General features: G+C 36.1%; 1 protein-coding gene across 1 annotated transcript in view; it reads left to right on the top strand.

Annotated features, from left to right (window-relative positions):
* The first annotated feature begins 1,083 nt into the window (after positions 1–1,083).
* Positions 1,084–17,748, top strand: part of LOC107583531 (28S ribosomal protein S5, mitochondrial-like) — an 18,656-nt gene continuing 1,991 nt past the window's right edge. Inside the window, exons 1-10 of the mRNA XM_016269780.1 lie at positions 1,084–1,187; positions 2,141–2,269; positions 3,954–4,079; positions 5,571–5,804; positions 6,506–6,540; positions 13,925–14,015; positions 14,202–14,248; positions 14,518–14,575; positions 15,411–15,473; positions 16,739–16,875. Coding sequence (XP_016125266.1) covers positions 1,139–1,187; positions 2,141–2,269; positions 3,954–4,079; positions 5,571–5,804; positions 6,506–6,540; positions 13,925–14,015; positions 14,202–14,248; positions 14,518–14,575; positions 15,411–15,473; positions 16,739–16,875 — 969 coding nt within the window. The 5' untranslated portion in view covers positions 1,084–1,138. The remainder of the gene's footprint in view (positions 1,188–2,140; positions 2,270–3,953; positions 4,080–5,570; positions 5,805–6,505; positions 6,541–13,924; positions 14,016–14,201; positions 14,249–14,517; positions 14,576–15,410; positions 15,474–16,738; positions 16,876–17,748) is intronic.

Raw genomic sequence — 17,748 nt, 5'->3', positions numbered from 1 at the left:
TTTTACTACTAATAATTATATTTAATAGTATATCTGTATTTGTGTAATGTCTGAATGCCATTTTAATGTGCAACCTCATAATCATGCTACAGGTAACTGAGTCACAAATGTCACAATTTTTAAAAGGCCTTTGCTAGTGATCAAATAAATGTTTATGATATAGGCTACTGCATTATGCCATATAGGGAACTAGGGAGTGGAATGTGAGATAGCCTCTTACCCCTCTCATTTCCCTTAATATCCTCTCTTTCTTTTCCTCTTTATGATCACTTTTTCACTGATTCAGATCCTCTAGTCACCTCTTACCGGCAGGTTCCCCTGTGATTCTGATGCAGCCTGAACAGGACACAGTCTGACTTCAGCTGATAATGGAGCTGCTGATTAAAGGATATGAGGCTAGGCTCTACTGAGCACGCAGGTGTCATTCCTCCAGTCTAGTGCTGTATCACAGGCAGAGAGCAGATGGTTGTAATGTCCCAGAAGACAGCACAGACATCAATATGTGCCCTGGAGAGAGCTCCAGATCATAGCCCTCAGCTCTTCAATGCAAATGTTACATTTGATAGGGTAATTGCATGCGTGGGCTTAAACATCCAAAATTACGCCCAAGCAGGTCTACTTATAATATAGGAATGATAAAATAGCAATAAACTAGATTTAAAAAAATACTTCACCTCCAAACACTCACGTTCGTATTCCAAAACCATTTTTTCCCTTTGTAGTCCTACATGTTTAAAAGCAATACTAATAGGCTATGTAGGCCAATTATTCTATAAAATATCATATGTTAGTAGCCTATAGGCTACTACTAAACTGTGGTTATCCTACTGACTCAGTGTTAATAAAGCTAACCAGCGTAATCGCTGTGAAGATAAAGAAGCTTTATAAAAGAGTGAAATGTATTATTTTTTTAAATGAGATTCCTTGCAACATTAAATTATACAACATATTTACGATATATTGTCCTATAAAATCTGGGGGGGGGGGGGGGGCGGTAGCCATTCGCCTTTAAAAATAATAATTTTATTAATTGTAGTTTATAAAAGATAAACTATTCCTCCTGTAATTTTGCGCAGGCACAGGTTTGGCCAGCACGCCCGGCGCTCAAGGACCCCCTCAGCATCCGAACCATCCGAACATGGCGGCGGTCACAAGGCTGTGCTGTGTCCTCCGGTTGTCATTTGAAGGTGCGTTTTTAATAACTCTTTTTTTTTAATTAACGTTTGTTTTTACCTCTATTGGCGGTTGTCTTTGAGTTTGGTGAGAGCTCCATGTAAATAATGTTTAAGGTTTAAAGATAAAGCTAGTGTGAACATGCTAACAGTCCCTGTCAGAGCAGAAGAAATGTGATGGTTTGCCTCATAAAAAATAAATACATAACTCTAAAATGATTTTATCCCTCATGCAGATAGTACAAAATGTGTGCCCTAACCACCATAGACATCTCTGCAATAACTGTCAGTAAATTGCCACACTGCCCTCTGAAATTTGAAGCATGTGACGTTCATTTTAAATATAACGTAACGTACTTTTTTGTTATCATTCATACGCAATGTCTTGTTTTTATTGTTTTAAATATCTTCGTCGTTCCAGATCTGAAGTATGAGAATTCTGACCTTACATGATGTTGTGTGAAGAACTGCAAGTAGCTGCTTAGTACGGCAGTTTTTGCTTGTGTTTTGTGTACTATAAATGACTAATGTATTCAGTATTGCTGTTTCAGGGGCTTTGACCTTAACAGAGAAGCAGATAAAGCCTTCATCAAATGTTTAGGCACAATAGATGTACCCTTTGTTTTTATTGGTTTGTTTTTGTGGTGGTTTATGCACAGTATAATGCATATATATTATAACATGTGGAAACCAAAGATAATCAGTGATCTGGAAGGTATTGTGCATGTGGTGTGAACAGATTTGAGTAGAGAGGTGACATAAGCTTCTAAGCTCTTAGAAGCAATGTTTATTAGATATTATAAAGAATGGACTTTTAAGTGTTTAATCATTTTATACATGGACGTGTATAGTCAGTAGAATAGATAGTAAATTCTGTGTATCTGGTTTTGTGCTGTATAATGGTATAGATCAGAACATTTAATTTTTCTTTTATGATATGTCCTCTCCTCTGTCACTCTTGTCAACAGGTGTTGGAGCTCTGAGAGCTCTAGGGGGCGCTGCTCACCTCTCCCATTTGGCAAGACGCAGTCCCCCCCAGTATGCTCCAGTCACTGTAGCCCTGCAGCAGAACAGACATTCAAGCTTCTTCAACAAACGTAAGGAGCTATGATATGCTTTGAGTGTCAGTCAAGATCCTGGAGTGATGGTGCCTGATTGCTTAGGGATCAGGGTTGGCAGCGCATAGGTCACAGGTTTGACTCTCAATATCATGAGTTTATGAGATCTCTTTTCACCATTGTACTCTTGAACATAGTACTTAACCTCAGGCCACTCCAGGGGGGACTATGACTGCAGATACTGTGCCATAAGTTGCTTTTTTTAAGCATCTGCTGTATGACAATTGACAAATTAACAATCCTCATGTCACAAAAAAAAAATTCAGCACAACTTTAGAAAATTTTACCAAACTTTTTTCAGATGGTCTGTAAAATGATTAATAACATCATTGCTGTTTAGTTACATTAAATGAAGGATCCCTAATTAAGTTGAAGTTTAGAAATTAAATGAAGATAATTGAAAGACGTTAAATTACTGTGGAAGATGAGTAAAGCATTCAATAAGCAATACAGAAACAATCAATATAGTATTATTTTATTTCAATGTCATTGAACAGGAGTATAGCATTGGCATGCAGTTCAGGGTTATTATTATTAGCTAAAACTAATACTATAAAACATTTTTTGTTAATTGAAAAAAGCTGTAACCAAATAAAAATGTTAGTTTAAAAACTTACACTAAAAGAAAATGTTGAAATGTAACTGAAATAACTTTAAGCACTGAAATGATTAAAAGCTAAAACCACTACATAGCAAAATGATAATTAAAATTACAGTAAAATAAAAATAAAAGCTAATTCAAAATAATGATAAACCATTATAATGGCATATAAATAATGATAAATTAATGCTTATTTTATGTCTTTTATTTTATATATCATTGGTGTGTGTAAATACTATAGGGAATGGGTTTATGCATGCTTTGCTCTTCCACGTGAATCTTGCTAATATGGAGAATATTGTAGAAGTGAAGCACAGAAACTGTTTTGCAGAGTCACCAACTGTCTTTGCTGGACCGTGAAATCAGACTATAAATATTACTTTTAATTTGAACGAATTAAACAAAAACATCATCTTTTTAAGCCCTTTACCTCTAATATATGCAACCTTTGTTGTTCACCCAACTCTTTTTTTTTGTCTGCTTTCATAAAGATCTGCTCATTGTGATGTAAACACCTCTTCATTGAATAGTGCAAGCTTCGAAAATAATACAGTTATAAAGAAAATCATCCAAAAAAAATTTTTTTTACTTTAAAAACTGCATAGGGATGTGCCTTCATCGTCTTTCTTGCAGATGGTGTGATTGCATGTATGGACATGAGTGTGTGCGTCTGTGTGTATTGGGGATGTTTGGTTGTCAGATAGAATTATGATATATCTTGAACTGCTTTTGTTGGAATCGGATGCTTCATTAAGCCTGGCAGGCCTCTCGGTCTCATCTAATTAAGTTCTAATTAAATCAGAACAACATCAAACAACTCCCAACGTCCCAGATTACCCAACCCCTCTAAACACGCACACACAGAATATAGATGAAAGTTCATAATTTCAGGGTAAAACCAACAGCTGGAATTTTTTTTCTGTGCAGTCATTATATAAATACACAGGTTAACACTTTATTATTCATTCTTCACCTTATTAGAGTGTGTATGAGTCTAATAGACTGTATTAGTGATGTGATTGTAGCTATGTGTGATTTATTGACATCCATTTATTCCCTTAGTGACAGCTGATGAGCTTTGGCGGGGAGTTTTAGCTGAGTCCGGCGCCGGTGCCAGAAAGGGAAGAGGAAAGCGAACCAAACGTAAAATAAAAAAAGATCTCAACCGAGGCCAGAACCTTGGAGAAGGTACATCCTACCCATAATATCCTCTCACTTTGCCTGCTTCACAGCATGAACAGAGCACATTAAAAACATTTTAAGGGGCTTTGTTTTACACTTTTATTTCTTGTACCTAAAACATTATAATTTGAAAAAAGATAATTTTTAAAGAAAAAAAAAATCATAATTTACACTTGATTATAATGAGACTTTGGGGGCGGGGATTTGGGTCCATTAGATTTTTAAAAACAGTGACTTGTTTGCATTATTTATGCATTATTTTATTTATTTGTAAGACTTTTTTATGACTAAATTTGGTAATGGGAGAGTAAAAATATTTTTAAAACGTACACCGTTCAAACTAGGCTGCTTATGTTGAAGTGTTTGGGATGTGGCTTTTAATGATGAGACCTTTTTTGTAATCAGGCTCTCAAAAAGTATATAACAATTTGGATATAGATTTATCGGCCAACATATCGGTTATCGGCTTTCAAAAATAAAGAATAATCGGTTATCGGTATCGGCCAAAATTTTCATATCGGTGCATCCCTATTTAAAATAACTGTTTTCTGTTTCAGTATATTTTAAAATGTAATTTATTCCTGTGAATTCCTGTCTTTAGTGTCACAGACCTCTTTAGAAATCTTGCTAATTTGGTGCTCAACAAACATTTCTTATTATTAATGTAAGAGGCAAAGCAGCTGCTTAATATTTTTGTGGAAACCATGATGCATTATTTTCAGGTTTCTTTAATGAATCGAAAGTGCAAAAAAGCATTTATTTGAAATAGAAAACTTTTGTAATATTATAAATGTATTTACTGCCACTTTTGATCAATTTAGTATTTGCTAAATAAAAGTAGTCGTGTGATTAAAAAAAATCTTACTGACGCTACATCTCATCATTCTCTGACCCAAAGAATTAAACTGGCTATTTTTGCTTCTGTTTGCTACTTTAAGGCACGTAAATGGTGATATTGCATTTTATGACCTGTTTTGCAGCATACAAATAATCTGAGTGACTGAGTTTATGTAGCAAATGTTTGGATAGTAAATCAAACATTAAGGAAATGTTTTAATCATACGATGCCTTAAAAAGAAATGCCTTAAGCTTTTATTGCTCACCAGTTCTGGTTTTCTCTGGACAGATTTAAGGCCAACACTACATTAAAACGGCTATAAACCGCAGTAACCATTAGCTGTCCATTTTAGTCTGTAGCATTTCTTGAAGTGTTTGCACCCACTATGCCAGTTAATGAATATCAATCACAGCTCAGCTTCAAGTTTAGAGGTTTATATCTGCCGTTGGAATCTAACCCTCTCCTAAGCTGACATCGCTCACAGAGTGCCACAGTTATTGAGTGGCATTATTTACTTTCACTGAAAAAACCTCAGGGGAATCTATCAATTTATTTTTCTCCCTTTCTCACACTCGCTCATGGAGGCCTTTGTTGAAATCAGGTAGAAACCGATAATAATGTTTAACGTGTTTTTTTGTGATTCCATGTGTGCTCTTTAGGTCGTGCTGGCTACCTGTGGCCTGGTCTGAATTCTCTGGTATATAGAGATGGGTCCGTCCAGAAACCATCACAACGAGGAGAGGCAGAGCAGAAGGAGGTGACAGCAGCCCTGGAACGCCAGAGGGATGAATGGGACAAACGCAGGAAGACTAAGATAAAGAGAGAGAGGGGCTGGACCGGCTACTCTTGGGGTGGGATCAGTCTGGGTCCGCCAGATCCGGGGCCCAACGGAGGTGTGTTTGTGTGTGTGGGACAGCTCTTTGATTTGTCCCATTCTGCTGAAAACACTTGGTTAAGGAGATGCATGGATGTATAGTTGATTTATAATGGATAGTCAAACAGTTTGATGAAAACATAGTAGAATGTATGGTGCAAAACCTGCATCTACACGCTTTGGTTGCTTCAACACTCACACACTCAGACACAGCGAAACGAGATGCAGAAAGTGCAATCTCCTTGTAATTTACACCGCTGTTCATCTCTGTTCTGCCACTCACCATCTTACCGTGCGAATAGATTTCCCGTCGTCTGATTGGCCAAAGGGATGTGGGTGCAATCTCTGGTAGTCGTGGTGATGGATTGCCCAGCGACGGTGAGGCCTGGAGTCTAAATCATGTCTAGATCTGCTCCAACAACTTCTCACCCCTGAGTCACCACAGCAACACCCCCTCCTTTAAATCGAGGAAATATACTTGTCTCTCACGGGCAAAATGAAACACCTGTAATGAGTTACTGTGGCAACCTCAGAGCCCTGGGGTTAGAGGTCATAACAGACCGCTCACCTAATCTCATTTAACGTGTCTGCTGTCCCTGATCAAAAACAAATAGGCTGTGTGAGCCATTTTTAGCCATCTCAACCTGTGCTGATGACCTTTGGAGTTTTTTGTTGTTTATAAAAAGTTGTGACTTTGCTTTGTCCCTTTTTTCCCTTCAGAAACATATGAAGATTTTGATTCACGCGTGATTGAGGTGAGTACGAACAGAACCATGCATCTTACTAACATGAAATTGCATTAAAACAAATTCCATAATGTTTTGAATTTATGAATGAAAATGTATATTCTACTTGAAAAATTTTTTATGAATTATGATCTGATTGGATTCTTAAAAGTGAATTTTCTTCTTCTTATTATATTTATATTATATTATTATAATTATATTATATATTACTAATATTATTTTTCCCTACCTGCGACAAGGGATTAATTTGATCTGCTTTATCTTGTTTCTCCATTGATAGCCATTCCAGTGTAGTTGTGAATTCTGACAAAATATATATATTTAATAAAAAAAACTAAGGAAATTAATACTTTTATTTATCAATATCTTAAATTAATAAAAAGTGACAGTGAAGAAATGTATAAAGTTACAGAAGATGTTGTGTCATATAAGCGCTGTTTCTATTCATCAAAAAACTAAAACTCTCCATCTATAATTAAGATTAACAGTTTTCAACATTGACAATAATAATAAGTGTTTTTTGAGCAGTAAATCAGCATATTAGAATGATTTCTGAAGAATCATGTGACAATGAAGACTGGAGTAATGGATGCTGAAAATACAGCTTTGCCATCAGAGGAATAAAATACAATTTAAACTATATTAAACGCTTAATTTTTCTCTTGGGTTGTTTTTTACTGAGGTCGTCACAGTGCATTTTGGGATTGCTTAAAAGACTGCATGTGTTGCCTTAGAATTGCCAAAATGAGGTAATTTTGCTGCCTACTATTTGGAAAGAGTCTTTATGTTGGGAAAAGCCCTTAAAATGCTGCCTAGGTAGGTGGCAAACCAAGTTTGGAACAGAGTTAGTGTGTTTGTGATGATGTCAAAGAGATGTGCTTTGGAGATACAGCATCTCATCATTTTTTAATTCAAGAGAAATTGTGTTTGTGTGTATCTCCCTTGTGAATGTGATTGCATGTGTGTATCTTAGAGCTTCTGAACCACTCTCTTGAACTCCTAAATGGGAGGCAGTCGGGGCACAAAACCTGCTCAGCACAAAATTACCATGTAGTGTGGAGTGTCTGGAGAATTATCTAATTATACACAACAATGAACGTTTGATAAACAAATCTCTGTATAGAGCCCCTGGGTGGCACCACAAGACTCATTTGGCAGAAATGTTGCTGAGTTTAGAATGGAAATCAGTACAGCAATTCACCTCGGGTCCTCATCTCTCTTTCACTTTACTGCGTTTTCCATATTGTCTTTCTTTTGTCCTCTGATTCTTTCATTTCCATAAAGCTTTGTTGGCAAAGAAGTGGACAGGTTTACAGCCAAAGTTTTTTCTTCCCTATCTGAACACTGCAAGAAATCAAATGGAAGGCTGATGATTTAGGTGAAGTGATCTGCTTTCTTCTCGCTCTCATTAGCTCTGTTCCAAAACCTAGTGAGCTGCCTCATTGCCTACTGCCTACACACGCAGTTGTCTGAGACACCAGCCTCTTAATTGAAATGAATCTCATAAATGACTTGGAACGCTCAGGAACTGTGCATCATACACTCTAAGGGAGACCTTATTTTTGTGGAAACCATGGTACATTTTTTATTTGCAGAATTTTTTGTAAATATAATTCTTGTGAATATAAATTTCAAAAGACAGCATTTATTTGAATATAGAAATATTTTGTATAATTATAAATAAGAAATAAATTAATGAAATAATTACAGAATCAAATTCACCTTGGATTTTTTTTTCCCACTGAGCTTGTAATCGTACGTTATAGAATTGCTGTCTCTGCAAAAGTTGCATACAGTGCTGCCAAAAGGATATCTTAGCAGGCCTCATAATTAAGTTACCTAACCTTTGGAACAGAATTCACACCAGGAGCGTCTCCGTGATGCCTATGAAGACAGCTCGCTGGGTTTTGAACAGAACAATTCTGTCGTTCTGTCTTTCTCCATTTCTTTCGTACTGTCATTTTGATTGACGTTTTAGGGCCTCTGGCAATAGTGACTAGAATGGACCACCACAGACTGTGAGTCAGACCCCCTCAGTCTTTTGCAGTGTCCAGCACATAAGCGCTGAGTCTGGACAACAGTATATCGCATGTGATCGGGCACATGGCAGCGTGTTGTCCTCACATTGCCCCAGAGCTTAAGAGATAACCCAGTACAGACACACTAGAGGGCTTACACAGAGTATTTGCGGTTCTCCAGAACCTCCATCTCTGTGGACGCAGATTAATTTGAAGTGTTTCTGAAAAGCTTGGTGACATTATCAGGCTTGCATTTAAAGTGGCGCACTTTTCCCTCCCTCCATCCCGCTGTCTCCTGGGTGTCCTAGTGAAGGCACGAGTAAAGTCTGAAAGAGCCCAAGTACTTATAAAGCCACATTAATTAAGCCAAATATTTCTTGTAAACTCAAGAACTTCTCCCAAGGACACGCAACGTCTGCCAAGAGAGAGGGAAGAGAGCCAAAGTGCTCTAGAGCGGATGATACATGAGCAAGACTGAGAGAGCGAGACAGACAGAGGAGGGCAAGAGATATGGCTGATAGTTAGAGAAGATTGATAAAAAGATGTAATGGTTATGGAGATAGATTAAAGCAAGAGGAGGACTTTTAGAGTTTTAGGCTCCCATCTGCATTTTATCATGTCTTGTAATGGTTAAATTATCTCATTCTCTTTTTCTGTATCTTACACACCATTTTACATAGTCACATTTTGCATTGTCTAGTCAAGTTTATTACTTTGATATTGTTGTCACACTATTTATTAGGCATGTTTTACACTATAAAATTGACGACACTGTGAACTTGACGACATTGTCTGGAGACTTTACAGTTCTGTTATAGTTACAAAACACTGGATCATTGGCATATTTTACACTGTAGTTACAGTGTAGGCATATTTTACGTTGTAGATACATTGTGTTGGCATATTTTACACTGCAGTCAGTTACATGTTTTTGTATTTTGCATTAGTTGAAGTTAAATTGTCTGTATATTTTACACTGTAGTTACATTGTGTTGGTGTATTTTACACTGTAGTTATGTTGTATAGGCATAGTTTAGACTAGTTGTGCTGACTTATTTTTCACTAGTCAAACTAGTCACATTGTGTTGGCATATTTTACACTGCAGTCAAAGTTACATTATGTTTTTGTACTTTGCATTAGTCAAGGTTAAAGTGTAAGTATATTTTACACTGTAGTTACATTACGTTGGCGTATTTTACACTATAGTTGCATTGTGTTGGCATTTTACACTGTAGTTACAGTGTAGGCATATTTTACATTGTAGTTACATTGTGTTAGCATATTTTACACTGCAGTCAGTTACATTATGTTTTTGTATTTTGCATTAGTCAAGGTTAAATTGTCTGTATATTTTACACTGTAATTACATTGTGTTGGTGTATGTTACACTGTAGTCACATTGTGTTGGCATATTTTACACTGCAGTCAAAGTTACATTACGTTTTTGTACTTTGCATTAGTCAAGGTTAAAGTGTAAGTATATTTTACACTGTAGTTACATTATGTTGGCGTATTTTACACTATAGTTGCATTGTGTTGGCATTTTACACTGTAGTTACAGTGTAGGCATATTTTACATTGTAGTTACATTGTGTTCGCATATTTTACACTGCAGTCAGTTACATTATGTTTTTGTATTTTGCATTAGTCAAGGTTAAATTGTCTGTATATTTTACACTGTAATTACATTGTGTTGGTGTATGTTACACTGTAGTCACATTGTGTTGGCATATTTTACACTGCAGTCAAAGTTACATTATGTTTTTGTACTTTGCATTAGTCAAGGTTAAAGTGTAAGTATATTTTACACTGTAGTTACATTACGTTGGCGTATTTTACACTGTAGTTACATTGTATAGGCATATTTTAGACTAGTTGCGTTGTGCTGATTTATTTTACACTGTAGTTACATTGTGTAGGCATATTTTACACTGCAGTCAAAGTTACATTGTTTTTGTCCTTTGCATTAGTCGAGGCGTATTTTACACTATAGTTGCATTGTGTTGGCATTTTACACTGTAGTTACAGTGTAGGCATATTTTACATTGTAGTTACATTGTGTTCGCATATTTTACACTGCAGTCAGTTACATTATGTTTTTGTATTTTGCATTAGTCAAGGTTAAATTGTCTGTATATTTTACACTGTAATTACATTGTGTTGGTGTATGTTACACTGTAGTCACATTGTGTTGGCATATTTTACACTGCAGTCAAAGTTACATTATGTTTTTGTACTTTGCATTAGTCAAGGTTAAAGTGTAAGTATATTTTACACTGTAGTTACATTACGTTGGCGTATTTTACACTGTAGTTACATTGTATAGGCATATTTTAGACTAGTTGCGTTGTGCTGATTTATTTTACACTGTAGTTACATTGTGTAGGCATATTTTACACTGCAGTCAAAGTTACATTGTTTTTGTCCTTTGCATTAGTCGAGGTTAAATTGTCTGTATATTTTACACTGTAATTACATTGTGTTGGTGTATTTTACATTGTAGTTCCATTTTATAGTCATATTTTAGACTAGTTGCGTTGTGCTGATTTATTTTACACTGTAGCTACATTGTGTTGGCATATTTTACACTGTAGTTAGTATGATCATTGTATTGTATGTATCATTGTAGCATTGTTTGATCATATTTTCCACTGTGGTCAAGGTTACTTTCTAGGCATAATTTACACTTTATGCTCAGACCCACACCAGGCATCATATACATATTTTTTTCCCTAAAATCAGATCTCTGTTTTTCGATTGCACATACAGTTTCTCAACAAAGTGGTTTACATATTGTGTTGTTCTCTTCAGTAGAGATAAAAAATGAGTGCTGCGACACCCATATTTCCAACAATATAGTAAAATTGCTGTAATTACAATGGGGATTTGAAGAGAGAGATTTAATAATCCTGCCAACTAATATGTCTATATCTTTGGTGTGAGACTGTGGTACATTTATAATAGGTCATTTATAATAGCTAATCAGCAAAGATAAACACAATTATATAAATTTTTTGTCCCTGAGCTGCATGCAGAGGTGGAGTTGTTGCATTTCATTTAAATGATAATTGCGGGTTGAGACAACGGTTGTAGTGATTGCATAATGACATGACCAAGTAAAGCTAATGAGCAGATGTGCATGTGTGTCTATACAAACCCCTGTTATTGTTTAGAACCGTTTGTGTTCGGTTTTCCATCAGAGGAGAATTGCTTTGCTTTTACTGAAGTGTGTGTGTGTGCTTGTGTAAGCAGTCTGAACAGATGGCATGTGTTTCAGCATCACACTGACAGAATGCAGGTGGGAGTTCCCCACCCATCTCTCCCTCTCTCTTTTTGAGGAAGCATTGGTCTTCTTTTTTTCCCCATCATCATTTTCGTTTAGTGCGTTCAATTGAACCACGCAGTGTCCCATAACTGAGATTTAGAAACCGAAGGATTGCGGTAGATCTTAGACGGAGTGTCAGACACTATAACTTCTAGTGATTCCTGTGAGTGTATTGATCAATCAGCCATGTGTTTCATTGAATTCACATACAACAGAGGCTCTCAACCTGAAGTCACTAGAGATACAGATGGGGTTGTGGATGACATTTTTTCTCTCTCTCTCTCTCTCTCTCTCTGAGCAGTGTTTATATATGTAAAATATGGATTCAAGACTGCACCCCAAAACTATCTTGGATTCTAGAAATAACCAATTTATACAGTAGATACCTCAATATGTAAACATTTGTTACTAAGTAGATTTTTTTTATCCTTAACAATGTACACATCATTTAGGGTCAGTATTATTTATTTCTTTTTTTAAGAATTTACAATTTACTTTCAGCAAGAATCCATTAAAGGGATAGTTCCCCTTCAGTTGCTGGTTCCCATTGACTTCCAGTATGAAAAAGAACACTATGCAAGTCAATGGGGACCAACTGAAGGTGAACTATCCCTTTAAATTGCTCAAAACTCAAACTCAAAACTTGCAGTAAAGAATTTTACATTGTTACAAATTAATGCTGTTCATTGGAACTTTCTATTCATCAAATAATCCTGAAAAAAAAATCAGTTTTCACAAAAATATTAAGCAGCACAACACTGATAACATTGATAATAGTAAGAAATGTTTCTTTGAGCATATGAGCTAAGAATGAGCATTTTAGAATTATTTCTGAAGGATAGTGTGACACTAAGCACTGCAGTAATAACTGCTAATAATTCATCTTTTCCACCACAGGAATAAATTACATATTAAAAAATATATTAAAACAGAAAACAGTTATAATTTTTCACAATCCTACAATTTTGGGGGGATTTTTGATCAATAAATACAGTATTGGTGAGCATAAGAGACTTCTTTTAAAAACAGAAATTTTACTGACCCTAAACTTTTTAATGTAGTGTAATTTTTTTAGTTATGCACTTCTTATTAGACATTAAATTGTATTGTGTAATTGTTTGAAGTAGGATTTCAAAAAAATGACCAAAGAGGTTGAAAAAATTGCTGATAAACAGAACTGGTGCACCTTAACAGTTGAAATTGAATGCATTTGAATTGGCACATGAGCAAGAGAAATGAATAATATTTTTAGCCATTTTATTTAGGTATGTTAAACTCCCTTGTATTTGCATGCAGACCTACCTGCAGTAGTCCTTATCCTCAAACAAACATATTTATTTTGTTATGAACTGTATGATAGCCAAACAATCCAAATGAACCATGCAGTGTGGATAAACCACGTAAACTGCCTAGTGGGGTACGCAGTGGCACTTTAAGTGATGTACTTTTTTCTGTCAGAATAATACTTTATTTAAAAGAGGAGACATTACCGCAGACACTGTTTTAAACCGAGGATTTCTGTAGAATGAGACTCAGAATGAGGCATTTGAATATTATAATGAATCAAGATATGGCACTTCAAAAGGTTGCTGACTGCTGGTTTAGGACATAATCAGCTGTGTAACTTTTGTGCTTGAGCTCTTTGAATAGGCTGAAATCCACCTTGTAACTTCCTCTGAACATGTCTAGTTCTTGCCAGTGGGTGGCTTTTTCTTTCAGCACAAAGATATCATCATATCAATAATACTCCTACAGCAAACGTTACATAACAGATTGCAGTAAGTAGCAGCAGCAAAAAAGCTTTTATTCTGTATAAGTACTTTATACTATGCAATTACGCACACATCTGCATCCTAAGGGGAGAAAGAGAGAGAGAGTGTGTGTGTGTGTCTGCAGTATTTGACGACTGCAGTATTTGAGATGTTTCAGTGGAGCGTATTAGTGTTTTCCAGTGGGTTTGTACTGCCTCCTGGTGGTTGCTTAAAGGAAGCACACATACAGAAATTGATTTCCTGCAGTCATATATTATGTTTGTTCTTTGATTGACAGGTCAAGAGTGTGTTTAACGTCACAGCCAAAGAGAGCAGGAAGAGATCCATCAGTGCTCTGGTCGCTGTGGGCAATGGAAATGGAGCCGCAGGTAAATACAAATGCATATATGCCATTAATGATGTTTCTCTGAAGGCTAAAAACCTTAATCTAGATCTCAACTAAGGTCATCTCTGGTCTGGAGTATATGGAACAATGCAGTAGTTTAATATGTGGCTGGTAAAAACACAATGGCCATAATCAGTGTTAATGAGCTGTTTTATTCACTTCTCTGCAGGGTTTGCACTGGGAAAAGCAGCAGACAAGAACACCGCACTTAGAAAAGTAAGCCACGGTCACATGCAAACTCATTCACATGCACACAAAGTCACATACTGAACTCTAATTGCAGGCACAATTTCCCCCTGAAACAACCTGAGGTTAAATTACTTGCTCAAGGGCACAATAATGACAGAACGGGTCTGTGAGCTCAATAATTCCTCAGTTCCCATGACACACTTACAAGATTTGAAACTCTAGCTTTTGTGTTAGAGCTGCCAGATCAGGTTACAGTGAAATCATCTTGACATTAAGCATGCTGCTTTGTTTTACAGGCAAAAAACCGAGCCATGCATTCTCTCTACTACATTGAGAGATACAACAACCATACCAGTGAGTCACTTACTACTCTTTGTGCGTGTGCGAGTGTTACACACGTGCGTCACTGACTATCATATAACAAACAGACATCGTAAATCTCATGTGTATATGTGTGCTTTTGTGTGCGGTTTGAGAGAAGGATTTTACTGTGTCACAGCATTAATCATTTACATAATATATAGTTTCCATGTTTTGATATTTGTATATTTGAGAGCCTCTCTTTTAGGGCTGGGTGATCTATATGAATGAATTAATTAGTATATTCACATTGATTTTGCTGGTGATATAAAATTAAGCAACATTATTAATATTATTATTAGCTTTTTACTGTGTTTTATTTGAACATTTTAATCAAATGTACAATAATGCGAAGAAATGATGGGTCCTCTGATTACCAAAAAAAAGTTTTACATTTATTTCAGAGATATGCATTGACTTTGACATACTGAAATATATATATTTTTTATTTTTATCACCCAAACTCCATTTCCTACATAATTTTTGAAATGACATTGCATTTATATAATATATATACTAGTTTGGGGTCAGTAAGATTTTTTTTAAATACTTATATTCAGCAAGGATGCATTAAATTGATCAAAAGTAAGAGTAAAGATTTTTGTTACAAAATATTTCTATTTCAAATCAGTGCTGTTCTTTTTAACTTTCTGTTTGTCAAAGAATACTGCAAGAAATGTATCACGGTTTCCACAACACAGCTGCACACTTTTCAAAGTTGATGACAATAAAAAAAAAATTAAGAAGTGTTTTATGACACTGAATTTGCAGCTTCCTTGTATTTGTTGTTAATTTTTAATCATTATGCTCTTTTTATCCTCATGTGCAGTATATCATGACATTGAGTCTAAGTTTAAAAGGACCACACTCAGAATGAAGAAACAGAACAAAGGCAAGTGGCTTAACCTCACACATGCGTGAACAATCACAGTTTGCTTGATAACAGATCTGTGTGCCCAGTATGTTACTGAGCTCATCATGTACGTTTTGCAAAATTAGATTTTGCAGGGGTGCGTTTGCACATCCACGTACCACATCCCAGATCCAAAACTTTTTGTTTCGTTTTGGTGGGATCATCTAGGACTAGTGTACTTGCTATTCAGATCTAGTAGTCATGTACATCTCCTGTGCCCACATTGGATTGGATTTTGAGGAGGAAGTTTTCTAATTTAGTGACTACATGCAGCTCTTTTGATGTCGATGTGTTACTGTAAGTTGACAAAGTGCAAATATGCCAATTATACTCTTCATCATTTCAAAGTCAAGCAAATGTTTTCCTGATATCCAGGGGTGCATTTCCAAAAAGCAACCATGGTTGCAAGTTTCGTCTTTACCAATAGAGTTCTATGGAACTCGCGAACATGGGTAGCTAATGATGCTTTTGGAAAACGCATCCCAGAACAGTACCCGCATATAGTATCAGATTCCCCTTCACATCGTTTGAGCCATGAAGGGTTTGTTTGATTCCTGACATCAGAGCTGAAATTATGATGTTCAGATTTGAGATGGGGCTGATGGTAATTGAGTTCTGAGTTCAGCTCTGATGTGACTCAAATTCTCAGAGTCCATGTCTCACCGCTGACATCTGAGTAATGAAACCTGGCAGGAGCTGTTATGATTGGATCTGGAACTCTGGGAACCATGATCGTCCACCTTTCCCATCTATAGGGACACATTGTTATGTAATGTGGATCACACTTACCCTAGACATCTTTTCTTTTACCTTAATCTCACCCATGAAAATGTTTGTTGACAGTATTTTTTATTTTAGTTTGAAATGAGATGAAAAATGTGCAGTGTGATGATAATTGACACATGTTTGGTCATTTTTCTTTAGTGTATCTGTAACACATTTTTGTATTATCATTAGTTAAAAAAGGCATAGTTCACCCAAAAATGAAAATTTTTATTTACTCACCCTCATGTTATTCCAAACCTGTATGAGTAGTTTGGTTCCCGTTGACTTGGACAAAAAATACACTTAAAGTCAAAGGGAATGGGAAATATCTTGTGTTGTGTTCCACTGAAGAAAGTAATATGACAAAGTAAAAATTTACAAACCATGTAGAATTTTTGTCAAAACTCAATAAAAGACTATATAAAAAAGACCTTCACCTTCTCTCTTCTATTTGATCTCATTTTTTCTCTTTCTTTCAGGTTATGGTCTGCGTTGTCATCGGGCAGTAATCACTCTTTGTAAGCTGATTGGGATAGAGGATATGTATGCTAAAGTAGATGGTTCAGTTAACCTCCTCAACATCACCAGGGCTCTCTTCCACGGCCTGGCCAATCAGGTGAGAGATTTCAACAGTACAATAGCCAATCAGATCAGTCTTTGTACACATCGTTTACATGGCTTATTTGATATAGTGACCATGATTTTGCCAAGTATTGTGTGTTTCAGAATCAACATCTTCAGTTAGTCTTGTGTAAGGTCCACGCACTTGGCCCAAGGAAGGTATCCAGTGGTGGATGAAGGTTTCTTGCGTGTTCGGTCTTTTCAGCGTGCGGAGTTATTCAATTTAGGTTTAACTCAAATCTGACTCCATTTTAGTATCTAATCTGACTCCATTTTAGTATGACCTCGAATTTAGGTTGAAAGGCAAATTGGTTGTTTGTCGGTCTTTAATTATTGCTATTATTCTGACATTTGGTTATTCTAGTTAACTCTTTACTTTATATTTACCCATTCATTAGGAATCTATGTCGCTTAGGGTACCTCACGGCGGCCGCTATGTGTGGGCCCCACAATCACAAAACTCGTCAGTTTCATCCTTATTCAGAGGTTTGTGGCTAATACTATTTAATATGCTTTAAATAGTAGGTCTGTTTAGCCCCCTACAGTTACCCATGTAATACTCAAACATTAATCAGCGGTTTTGCTAGAACCCCTTGTCTAGCCCCCGATAGCTAATATAAATCTGTACAACTTAATTAAGGCTGAAATCATATACATGATTAACGTAACTGAGTACAACTTAAACTAAGGTCAAGCGGTTAGTCAGAAACCCATAATCTCACCTGATGCGCCCCATGCTTCATCTAATCTGAGATCTAGTATGCACGTAACCCTGGTCGCAGATTTGCGGAAACATACGCCTTCACTTAATCAGTAAGTCAGAATAAGTCAAATGTAACAATTTATTATCAGTCAGGTAAATATGTAT

Source organism: Sinocyclocheilus grahami, unplaced genomic scaffold (genome assembly GCF_001515645.1).
Source record: "Sinocyclocheilus grahami isolate Dianchi unplaced genomic scaffold, SAMN03320097.WGS_v1.1 scaffold54.1, whole genome shotgun sequence".
NCBI classification, from domain to species: domain Eukaryota; kingdom Metazoa; phylum Chordata; class Actinopteri; order Cypriniformes; family Cyprinidae; genus Sinocyclocheilus; species Sinocyclocheilus grahami.
The sequence above is the reverse complement of the archived record's forward strand: the minus strand, read 5'-3'. Positions and strand labels throughout refer to the sequence as shown.